The 12,030-nt window shown below is 55.6% G+C and overlaps 1 protein-coding gene across 5 annotated transcripts in view; it reads left to right on the top strand.

The window, feature by feature from the left end:
- Positions 1–11,592, top strand: part of P2RY2 (purinergic receptor P2Y2) — a 37,575-nt gene extending 25,983 nt beyond the window's left edge. For all 5 annotated transcript variants that reach the window (XM_044450184.1, XM_044450183.1, XM_044450185.1 and 2 more), the window contains exon 2: positions 10,146–11,592. In XM_044450184.1, the coding sequence (XP_044306119.1) occupies positions 10,150–11,232 (1,083 nt within the window). In that variant the 5' untranslated portion in view covers positions 10,146–10,149 and the 3' untranslated portion in view covers positions 11,233–11,592. The remainder of the gene's footprint in view (positions 1–10,145) is intronic.
- The last annotated feature ends 438 nt before the right edge of the window (positions 11,593–12,030 follow it).

The following is a 12,030-nucleotide window of genomic DNA, read 5'->3' as shown; positions in this document are numbered from 1 at the left end:
CAAACTGACAGATTCCCATGGGATTTATTTCAACCCTGTTATAGGCCCTCTTCTGAGAGAAGACTGAACCAAAGAGGGACTTGAATACTTCTGCTCTTCTTTATCATTGGTTATCATTTTGCCATCCTCTGTGCGTTGCTGAACTAGCTTTTACTTTGGACATATCTGAAGAAGCTTTTCTGTTGTTGCCCTTCACATCCCTGACTAATGCTCAACTGTAGCCTTCCTGATGCCATCCCAGCGGTTCCGTCTTCTGCCTCTGTCTCTGGAACGGCTTTCCCACGGGCGCGATCTCTGAACAGCTGGCCAACTCTGTCGCAACTTTCTGCACTTTCCACCCCAGAATCAGTGACGCACTGAAGGGGAGACTGTGCTGGCTGCAGGATGCTGGGAGTTGTAGTCCCAAACAGCTGGAGCACACAGGCTGGAGAAGGCTGAAACAGGCTACTAGGATTCAGGGCTTGTTCCAAAGGTTCCTTCAGCATCAGACCATGCCTGTCTTCTTCCATCAGAAAGCGCCGCTTTGACGTGACCTGACAGCCGTCGCTGTGGAATTCCACAGCTCTCTTAGCTGCCAATCATCCCTCATCAGAACCGTCTATTGTTAGCTCACCCTGAAAGTGCTGAATGCAGAGGCTTAGCAAGAGTGACCTCGCGTGCCCCAAGCACGGTGTCCCAGGGGCTTGTGCCGGGTGCAATGTGCAATGGATTGCTGCAATCTCAGTTTTTGGGGCTCCTTCCTCCAAGATTTTGGAGTTGGCTTGTGCCCCCCTTTCGGTCATGGCAAGGAGAGCAAAACAGGCTTGGAAAGGGGAGAAGTGCAAGATGGAAATGAGGGTCTCCCTTTCAGAATCCATCTCTCCAGAATCCGTGGGCTTCATCTCGTGCTCAGACCTGTCCTGCAAAGTCTTGGATCCCCCACTGCACAACTGACACCTTCCACCAGCCGCCATTCCTGGAACCGGCCTTCCTCCCTTTGCCAGCTCCCTTTTGTGGCAAGAACCTACAAACCCTGCAGAGCGGCAAAGGGGCCAGAAGCCAAAACGCGGGAAGCTGGCGGATCTTCTGCAGAAGATGAATTCCTCATCCATCCCTACTGCAAATCATTTTCGAATGAGAAGTCCTCAGAAATGGAGGCCCTGGACTGCAGATGGTGTCCTGCGAGCACTTATTCTGAACCTGGTGAATTCCGGTTGAAGCCAGAATTTCTTATGCACCCTGTGTGGAAATTCCCAGGTTTAACCCAAGGCACCTCCCACTTCAAAGGCGGCACAGGGAGGTGCTCAGAGAGCGAGGATGTGACCATTCAGATAGCTGGACTCGGCATCTCTGCATTGTGAATGGCACAAGAGGGGTGGGTTGAAGCAGCGCCACCCTGACTGCTGAGCTGGCCCGGTCCCTGGGCAACCCGCCCGGCTCACACTGTTGCCCCTCGCAAGCAGCAAAGGCCGGAGGTGCTCTTCAGCTCAGCGATCCACACCGCATGGGGCTTGACTCGGGACGCGGGTGCACCAAAGCCCCGTTCCTGGGTTACCACATTTCATCACAAGCCCTCCTCCTGGGCACCCACAAGCAGTTTTACATACTGAAGTCAAGCATGGGACACACAAACCGTGCTTGTCGAATTTGCAGTGTGTCAGTCTGCCGTTAGATGCACAGGAGCAGAGCCAGGAAAAAACCGGGCAACCCTTCCTGCTTCTTCCTTCCTCCCCCCAATTTCCTTTAGGAATGCCTTAGCCCAGCCTGTGGTGCGCGCGCGTGTTCCAGCGAGATTCCCAAGTGCGCATGAGAAGCTGTCCCTTTCGCCAGGGCCGACGCTGAGATGCATGGAGGGGGTCGGCCGATCCTGGCAGGCCCGACTGCACGGACTCTGATAGCAAGATGGTTGCTGCAATGGTCGCTCGCAGCCGCGGCGGCTGTCCCAGTTTCTCTGTGCCCGCCTGTGCTGGCGCAGGGTGAGGTGGCTTCAAGGCCAGCCGAGGGGCCCAGTCAAACCCGCCGTGGGAACAAAGAACAGCATCCCAAGGGAGGAGGGGAGTTACAGAAAGGGCAGGAGAATTCCAGCCTTGTGAGGAAGCGGGCCCAGAAGTCTGTCGTCACAGTCTCGGAGTGAAGAACGCAGGAGTGCCTGTGGGCACAGCACCCCTCCTTGCCGAGAGAGGCACAGAAGGCTTCATTCGCAAAGCTGTGCTTGGAAGGGGGCAGAGTTGCGCGTGTCCAGAGACTTCCCTGCAGAAGAAAGTCTTGCAAGGCATGCTGGAGAGTCTGTCTTGCTGGGGAGGGAACGGCGCAGCCTTCTCCAACCTTTGTTCCCCAGCCGTGTCAGACTCCAACGCCCACCATCCCCAGCCAGCATGGCCTGCCTTAGCCGGATGTATGCATCGTCATGTGAGCCGTCTGACCTGCTTTGGGCTGATGGGGCAGAAAGGCCGTGGCTCTGGGCATGTCCACGTTCCCTCCTGGGCAGTGTCTGGATGCAGGGTGCGCGTTGCTTCCAGGCCCGGAGGCCTGGCTGTGGTCCCCAGCAGGCTCACCGGGTGACTTTGGGCCAGTCACTGGCTCCCAGCCTAATCTACCTCGCAAGGTTGTTGTGTGGGTGAAACGCGGGGGGACCCAGGCCCCCTTGGGTTCCTTGCAGTAAGAAGGGCAAGACAGCTAAGACAGTAAATAAGCATTCAGCTCACATGATTTCTGGCCACGCTGAAGTCTCCTTTAGGAGGCCGAGCGCCTCCGGTTTATCCTTGCGCTTCCGCTTCTGCTGGGTTCTCCCGCAGCCAAGCCCTGCCTGCATCCCCCGCCCAAGGTGACTCCCTCCTGCTTCGGAGGGCCGCCCTTGCGGTACCCCCAGCCCAGCGTGTGATGCTGCCTCCTTCAGCGCCGTTGCTTCAGGTCTTGAGCACGATCCTCCTGGGGCATGTTGGGCTGCACCCCCCCTGCCGGCTGGGAAAGAGCCAGGCTGCGCGCGGCCCATCCCCTCCAGAAAGGAGAGCTCGCTCAGGAGCAGCCCTGCAAAAGAAGGAAGCACCGGCCCAGAGACAGCGCGGTGGCGGAGGGCAAAGAGGTGGCCCTCTGCACTCCAGCCCCATCTGCCACAGCCACTGTGAGCAGCCGTGAAGGGTGCTGGGAGCTGTGGTCCAACAACATCTGGCAGGCACAGGTGTGGAGGGCTGCAAAGGTGTCGTGGAAAGGTGGGCTCCGCGCTGGTGTTTTGAGAGGCGATTCCTCAGGCATTCTGGGAAGCTCTTGCCCTTGAGCTCCATCAGTGAGATATGCGGTGTGGATTGAAGCCATTCGAAGAGCAGCAGGGGGCCTTGTGCCCCCCCCCACCTGCTTCCTCCGTCCAGTGTTGGGGTTGGAGGAGCAGCGCCATCCCTGGGCATCCGTGGATAAGGACTTGGCTCCTGGCTCCGTGCGGAAAGGAGCTGAGGAATGTGCTACCTTTTTGGCTCAAGGGGCTTGGCCTGGCCTGGCCTGCAGAGGTCACTATGGGGACTAGATGCGTCCACGGAGGAGGAGATGACCAGTGATGACCAGCCCTGGAGGCTGTGTGCTCCCCCCAGGCTCAGAGACCGGATGCTTGGGCATTCTGGTGGCTGGGGCACATGGGCAGGAGGGCCCTGTCGTGTTCAGGCCCTGCTCATGCGATCCGGCGGGTGGCTGGCCACTGTGAGAACAGAATGGGTCTGGATGGACCAGGGTCGAATCCAGTGCGGCTCTTCTGAGGTTCTTTTGTGGACTGGGAGGGCTGGGCGCTCCGGGGAGCCCGCCCTTGTCGGAGGCATTTGGAGGCAAGGAATGGGAGGAGAGGCGGACGCTTCTCGGAAGCCAGCAGCCCCATCGCTCCGAGCTGCCAAGCGGTGCCGGCTCCCAGCAGGGCCGGGCATTCTGGGCCGCGGGCAGACAATGCCGCCTTTGTCGCGAGCGGGGCGGTCGGGGGCCGTGTGCGCCTTCCGCACGGCTGCACAGGACAGATTGTGGCGTCTGGCAAAGGCACCGGCGCGGCACCGGGAGAACGCCTCGCCTGCTGGGGCTCGCCAACCGGGGGCGGTGCTCAGGGGCCGGGGAAGGGGGGCACCGATCCCTGGGGAATGCCCGCCTGGCACGGGTGGAGTCTTGCTCCCTCCGATGACCGCTCGACCCCGGTCACACGCTGTGCACAGGTTGCCGCCGTGGGAAGAGGAACATCCGAGAAAAGCTGCCGCTGGCCGAGCGGTGCCGCCCACGTGCGGGCTGAGGAGTGCGCTAGGAACCGGAGATGTCCCGCGAGGCTCTTTCTCCAGGGAATTCTCTCCGTTTCCCGCTTTTCCAGTCCTCGGCTCGATTCATCCACTTCCCACACCAGATGGTTTGCTTTTCCACAAAGGTCTGCAAGCATCTTGTTCGGGGCTTCAGGGATGCACGATGGAGGAGACAAGGCGGGCCGCAGAGGCAGCCGCTGGGTGTGTAGAAGGGCCAGTGGCAGTTTTCCCCAACCAGTGAGGCACTCCTCCCCAGGCACCCTGGACTACAACACCCAGCATCCTGAGCTGGCGGGGGGAGGTGGCTGTGCCATTCACCCTCATTCCGAGGCCGCCCCTCCTCCATGCAGGCTGGGAATGATGAGAGTTCAGTCAAAAGTGTCTGGAACGTCCTTGGTTAGAAAAGTTTGGCCCAGATCATTCCTTGAAGCAACTAGCTGCATATGCACATGCCAAATGAGAGGGGCAGTGTAGTGCAGTGGTTAGAGTGTTAGAATGTGGCTCAGGGGATCCAAGTTCTAGTCTTACTTGGCTATGAGGGTTCTGCATGGGTGTTTCTGGGCCAGTCACGGACTCTCAGCTTAGCCTACCTCACAAGGGTGTTGCGGGGATAAAATAGAGAAGGGGGGGCATGGAAGCCGACTTGGGGTGCTTGCAAGGGGAAAAGGAGGGATATAAACACAATATCATCACCTCCACCTGTTCGCCTATTTTCTCACAAGCCTTAGGTAAACTGTCCTAATTTTTGAACTCTCCTCCCAACCAAAGTCCTGCAATAGCGGACTCACCAAAAGCAACGCATAGCCCTATTTCTTAAAGTAATAAAGAGGCCTGCTTGGACAGATCGTCGGCCATCCAGACCGTTGTAGACTCTTCACAAAAAATTGTAAAAAAAATGGAAAAAATCTTGGAGCCAGAAATGTTTAGCCTTAAGGAAAACCTTCGGGAAAAGTTCTGTTTTATTCCAAAGGCCTTCTCTGCCTGAAGCTCCCTTTGGATGCGCCATCAACCTGCTTGTCAGATAAAATGAATGTGAGGGTGTGGAAGAAATTAGTGCAACAGAGCAAAACAATCAACGGGCCCATTTGTCTTAATATTTACATAGCCTGTCATTGCCCCAACCTTCGCATGGCCACTTTTTTCCGGCCAATGCAAACGAGGCCAATGCAAACGAGGCTATGTGGCGTTGCTTGAAGGACTAAGTGTCTTACAGTGAGAGGGAACAAAACGGGCCTCCCTCGCAGGGAGGTTTTTAGAGCCTGGAAGAAGCTCCCAAGAAGGTTGTCAGGATGCCTCTGCAAGGAGGTGCTCTTCAGATCCAGGTGGCTCATGCGGGGGAAGCCAGGCCCAAGCCTGGTCCCAAGTTGCAGCCAGACTTTGAGTGGTGCTTCCGCCGTTGGACTGCGCCCTCCTGGACTAGCTGACGTTCGCCCACTTGAGCTGGGATTTGGATCTAGAGTCTGAGGCTAATTTTGGTGGGAACCTCGCTTGGCCTCCACCAGGTCGACGCCTTCACAGCTTCAACCATGCATGGAAATGAGGAGCAGGTACTCCAGATTCAAAAGGAACTGGACAGACCATGGAAGTGGGCAGGAGACAACAGGATGGCGTTCAATGTGGATACGGGCAAGATCTTGCACTTGGGGCATAGGAATAGGTGTCATAAGTGCAGGTTAGGGGACAAGCGGCTGGAGAGCAGCACTTGTGAAAGGGACCTCGGGGTGCTGGTTGACTGCAGGCTGAACATGAGCCAGCCGTGTGATGCGGTGGTCAAGAGGGCGAACGCCACCCTTGGTTGCATAGCCAGAAGTGTGGCTTCCAGATCGAGAGAGGGATTACTGCCACTCTACACGACTCTGGTGCGCCCGCAACTGGAATATTGTGCTCAGTTTTGGGCCCCTCGTTACAGGAAGGATATAGCCAGGTTGGAGCCAGTGCAGCGTAGGGCCACAAGGTTGGTGGCCGGTTTGCAGGGGATGCCGTATGAGGCGAGACTGAGGGAACTGGGTCTCTTCAGCCTGGAGGAGACTCAGAGGGGATCTGTTGGCCACATACAGGTGTGTGAGGGGATGTCACACGGAGGTGGGTAGAGGCCTGTTCTCTCCTGCAGAGGAAGGCAGGACACGCTCCAACAGAGCCAAGCTCAGGGAGCCAAGGTTCAGTTTGGATGCCAGGAAGCACTTCCTGATGGTTAGGACCCCGAGGGTGTGGAATGGGCTTCCACGACAGGTCATTGAGGCCCCATCGGTGCGGGTGTTCAAGGACAGGCTGGACGTCCACATGGTGGGCATGTCGTGAGCGGAGCCGGTTGGTGCCGGAGGTCAGACTAGATGGCCCGGGAGGCCCCTTCTGACTCGCTCTGTTTCTATGTTTCTATGAAATGCATGCTCCAGAAGAGGGGCAGAGGAAGAACAGAAGGATCTCCTTTTGTTTACTCTTGTCAGCTGTTCAGCCTAAAAGGCAATTGAGTTTTTCAAAATGCCCTGTTGATTTACCGTGTTTACAATGTTATGCCACTTCTTTAAGATTATGCAAGCGCCTGCCATTTGCTAGGTCAAATTGGTGGACATTTCTAAATAAACCCACAATGAGGTATACCGATATTAAGGAGAGAAGGCTGCTTCCTCTTCTGCCTCAACTCTTGGCAAAATAAAGGATCTTGGAGGGGAAGACAAGTTATGGGATGTGAGAAGAAACACCTAAACAGGCTGAGTTAGACTGAACACTCGGTTGGAGATGAAATAAACAGTTCCAGCCATTCTCTAACTTTCCAGTCAAGCCGCCTGGGATCCTTTTACTGGAGACAGTTGCAATCCATGCGCCCCTTTTCAGAACCATGTGCCCCGTGTGAATTCGCACATGCTGGCCCCCATGGATGGGAGAGCTCCTTGTGTAGGAGCTGTCTAGCAATCCGTGCTCATTCCTTGCAAAACTAATCCCCAACCTGACAAGTCTGACAACTGCAGGAATGTCATGTCGAAGGCTTTGAAGTGTCAAACTTGCTGTGGTTTTGTGGGCGGTGAGCTCAAAAGCTTTAACAACTGTGATTGTGGTGCTTCCTTGTTAGTGCCTGAAAGCTTTGCGCTTTCCTTGGCAACTGCCCCCGAATCTCTGGAGCCATTGCCAGAGGTGTGGAGGAGTTGAGGTTCGCAGGGCTGACACCCCGAGGCCTCTGGAGGAGCAGATGCCCATCTGCCCCTGCCTCTTGCCCGTTCTGCCATTCTCCCAATGGCCGAGGGGAAACAGGTTTTCACGGCAACACTATATTGCTGAGCGAGATTGAGAGAAGGTGTTGGGCAGCTTTCCTTAAAAATGGAAGAAGCACCAGGAACAGTGTCAGCTCTTGGGCAGCACAGAAAAGAAAATAATAATGGAGCCCAGGATTTCCAAGCGGAGGATGGCGAAATCCACATACCTGCCATCGTAAAATTCCATCCATGAGTCAGGGTGATTGCATGCAAGAATTGCCTGGAAGCACATGACATCAGGTGCTTGGTGCGCATGGTGTGCAAGGCCCGTGAGTCATGTGCCTGCCAGGCCACCCGGCTTGGCTTGGTGGCTCCTCGGCTACCACCAGAAAGCAGGCTGAATGCCTGTTTGCTTTATGGGTCCAATTCTTTTAGACAGCTGGCCAGCACCTTCTGGGGGTTAATCATTAAAATGCTAGCATGCCTCCTGAACCCGGAAAGAGTAATTTAAAAGGTGGGATGACAAGCAATTAAAGAATCATGCTTATGCAATAAAGGAATTTTACTTGTGCAATTCTCAGAAAGCTGAGAGATGGTTTAGTCATTTTATTTGTATAATATGCAAGGCAGCAACAAAGAACTCTCACAGCAATGCCCTGGTTGGGCAGTTTTGGTAAACAATGAGGCAAAAATGAACAGTGTGTTTTGGTTTGTCCTTGTTTTCTTCACTGAGGAATTTCAGATGCAAATGGCGTGATTTCTATGCTTCGCTTCTGCGTTGCACAATAAAACGCAAAATCTGAAATTGCATCAAAATGAACAGTCTTGTATCAAAAGAAAAATGAGAACGTCAAAAGCCTTCAGAGGCAGAGAAGGAATGAGGCTTTCGTGCACAAGTCACGACTCACAAGCGCAGGCGGGAGACCTGTGCACACGGGTGCCGAGGGGGGAGTCCTTCCTCGCCATCCCATCCGCATCCCAATTCCAAATGTGTGCATCTCTCTGAAAGTGGCACAAACGGATGGCTCCCACGTGCAGATGGGGTGGGCCTGCAATCCCCGTTTGTGCGTGTGGTCCCTCAGGCGTGCACCGGCCCCCTTCTCCAGATCAGAACACTTTTTGGAAAAATTTGCACGAGCAAAAAATATGGACTGCGTAGGAGTAAGGCTGCCATCAGAGTGGCCCTCTTTTAGAGAGCACAGTCCTCTGCTTGAAGAATCCTTGCTTTGCAGGGCTGGGCTGGCCAACCCCAGTTTACAGATTGCGAACCACAAGAACTGTTCACCTGCCACAGGTAGGACAGCTCACCTGTCCACAGACTCCCCAGTGTAGTGCAATGTGCCATTGCATTATAGTGTTTCTTCCGCAATTTGCAAATAGACACACAGAGCGGCATATTCTATATTCTGTGCCAAATAAGCAAGCGGCAGGTGCAGGAGCTGCTTCAGGAGGAGGCGGTGCACAGGCCGGGAGCAGTGCAGCCTGGGATTGGAGTTCAGGTGCGGTGGCTGATGGGACACATGTCAATAGTGAGAGGACTGAGCGGCGAGGATGGAAACCACGATAGAGTAGAAACCACTCGCTCTCGGGTGAAATGCACAAGCCATGGTAACCACGCAGAGCCACGGGACGTGGTTGTGTGCATGGAGCCAGTGTGCTACATCCGTGGCCACTTTCCCCATAGCGGTGCCCCCTGGGAAGGATGCAGGGGAGGGGCGTGCCCAGGGGCAGCCTGTCCTCATGCAGGATCCTGCATCCAGTCCCTCGCAGCAGCAATTTCAGGGAGCAAGACTGGGAAGCATCTTCCGGCTGAGAGCTCAGAGGGCTGCTCCCAGCCAGCGGAGGCACGAGGCCTGCAGATCACTCATGCAGAAGGGCTCCTATCCCAGCCCTCCAGACCCGGGGAAGCGGAGATAAAACGGCAGCAGCTCACTTCCAGGGTTCAGTAGCAACCCTCTGCAAAGCCTCACCCAAGTCCATCTTTTTTTCCACCGCAGGAAAAATGGCTTGCTGGCCAGCCAGCTTGGTCCACGCTGCTGCAGGTGGACCAGCGGAAGTTCCCACCTGGCATCCCATGCGTTTGCTTTCATGCAGGGGCGGCCCTTCCGAGCAATTCCCTCCCGGGAAGGGCTTTGGAAATCTCTCCCTCGGAGGGGCTCTTATGCTGATTTTTCAGGGAGAATAAACGGATAATTTCCCATTCCGGAGCACACTTGGAAATGCGAGACTTCAGGTGTCTCTCCACTGCTGCTGGATTCTTAGCCGCGGCTCCGCTGCTCACGGTTCGGAATCCTTCTGCAGGGGTGTGTGTGGCTTGTTGTGGTTTATTGCTAATCTTGTGGATTATTGCTAATCTTGTGGTTTATCAGAGGATGTGACGTACTGGGTTATTTGTTGCTTTGGTTGGCGTCCTCCTCGTTCGTCTTACGGCGAGAAGGGCAGGTTAGAAATCCTTTGATCAACAATCACGTAGGGCACCCGCTCTTCTCTCTCTCCTGAGCATGCCCCCAATCAGGTTTGCTGCCCGTTGTTCCTAATGGTCCTGTGGATGGAGCGGGAGAGGTCCTCTCCGCCCATCCCTTCTGCACTGTTGAGAACTGCATCCCGCTTCCCCTTGGGGTGCTGTCACTGGGGCCCCGGCTTCCACCCTCCCCGGGCCTGGCCCAAACCTCCCCTCGCCACCCTTGCGCCCGAGTGACTTCCCTTTTGGTTTTTCCAGTGCTATGGCGAATGTCACCCTCCAGCTGCAGTCCCTGAACTCCAGTCCCAGCCCCTTGGATGTGGGCAACTGCAGCAGCGAGGACAACACCTACAAGTGCAAGTTTGACGAGGACTTCAAGTACATCCTCCTGCCCGTCTCCTACGGCATCGTCTTCGTGGTGGGCCTCTGCCTGAACCTGCTGGCCCTCTACATCTTCATCTTCAGGATCAAGACCTGGAATGCCTCCACCACCTACATGTTCCACCTGGCCGTCTCGGACACCCTCTACGTGGTGTCGCTGCCGCTCCTGGTCTACTATTACGCCATGGAGGACAACTGGCCGTTCGGCGTGGCCCTGTGCAAGATCGTCCGCTTCCTGTTCTACACCAACCTGTACTGCAGCATCCTCTTCTTGCTCTGCATCAGCATCCACCGCTTCATGGGCGTCTGCCTCCCGCTGAGGTCCCTGGAGTGGGGGCAGGTGCGCTACGCCCGCTGGGTGTCGGCGGTCGTCTGGGCGGTGGTGGTCGTCTGCCAGTCCCCGGTGCTCTTCTTCGTCACCACCAGCCAGCGGTGCGACAAGATCACCTGCCACGACACCTCGGCCAAGGACCTCTTCGGGCAGTTCGTCATCTACAGCGCGGTGATGCTGGTCCTGCTCTTCGTCATCCCCTTCCTGGTCATCATCGTCTGCTACTGCCTGATGGCCCGCAAGCTGCTGCAGCCCACCCGCGGCACCACCCGCATGTCCAGCTCCAAGAAGAAGTCGGTCAAGATGATCGTCATCGTCCTGGTGGTCTTCATCATTTGCTTCCTGCCCTTCCACGTCACGCGCACCTTGTACTACTCCTTCCGCAACTGGGACCTGAGCTGCCCGACCCTCAACGCCATCAACCTGGCGTACAAAGTCACCCGGCCGTTGGCCAGCACCAACAGCTGCCTGGATCCCATCCTGTACTTTTTGGCGGGGCAAAAATTCGTGAAGTTCGCCTGCCCGCAAACGCCGGCGAAAGATGCCAACCAGTCTGGCACGGACAGCACGCCCAACTGCCACCTGAAGGTCAGGAACCACCTGGCTATGAAAACCAAGAAAGTGGCATCTTAGCTGGGACAGGTCCCACCCTAACTAGGCTCTCTGGGCCTGCATAGCTCTGTCGGTAGAGTTGCCAGCTTAGGGCTGTTCACAGTCAACTTTGGAGACACTGGAAGTGTGTTTTCAAGCTGCATCAACGGGAAGTGGTAGAACAGAGGGGTTTGCGTGAGCACCCCACTTTTCTAAGGCACTTTTTTTAAATGGGAAGGTACTATCAAACATGTTGCCTAGCCTGGCAAGGTGCATAACGGTACAACAGAAACTTAGTTAGCAAATGGTCACAAAGGGGATGGCCAAAAGGCAGGTCCCCCGCAACTAGAATATCTACCTGTGATGTGATGTGGCATTTTGGAGCAAGCACCAATCCGGACGGGGGGGGGGGGGGGTTTTTTTCCTCGGGTGGCCCCCCTGGGTCTTTTGGGTAGGGGGGGTTCACCTATGTGAATGCTAAAAGTCCATGCACTTAGAAATCTAGAGTGTGAGGAGCAGAGCGTGAATCCTTTCACATTTTGCATCTAGCTTTCTGTGTGTGGGAAATCTTAGCCTTGAAATTTCCACATGCAGTCTGAAGCATTACCGTCCAGAAACAGCTTTATCAGTTCATCCACTTTTGGGAGAGAACTTTGGAGTCATCCCCCGTCGCTGTCCCTTTAAGAGCAGCTGCTTCTGCTGTCCTGGCTAGGAGATCGTGTGTAATGCCTGCCATCACAAGTCCCAGCCAGTGATTTCTGCAGAGCAAAGCACTGCCCAGGTACAGGAGCAGCGCAAAGCTGCGCTTTTCTCCTCCTGGCGAGTGGGCGACCCTCACGG

The sequence above is a fragment of the Varanus komodoensis genome, unplaced genomic scaffold (assembly GCF_004798865.1).
Source record: "Varanus komodoensis strain SLA01 unplaced genomic scaffold, ASM479886v1 scaffold63, whole genome shotgun sequence".
Classification (NCBI taxonomy): Eukaryota; Metazoa; Chordata; class Lepidosauria; order Squamata; family Varanidae; genus Varanus; species Varanus komodoensis.
This window is presented reverse-complemented; position numbering and strand designations above follow the sequence as displayed.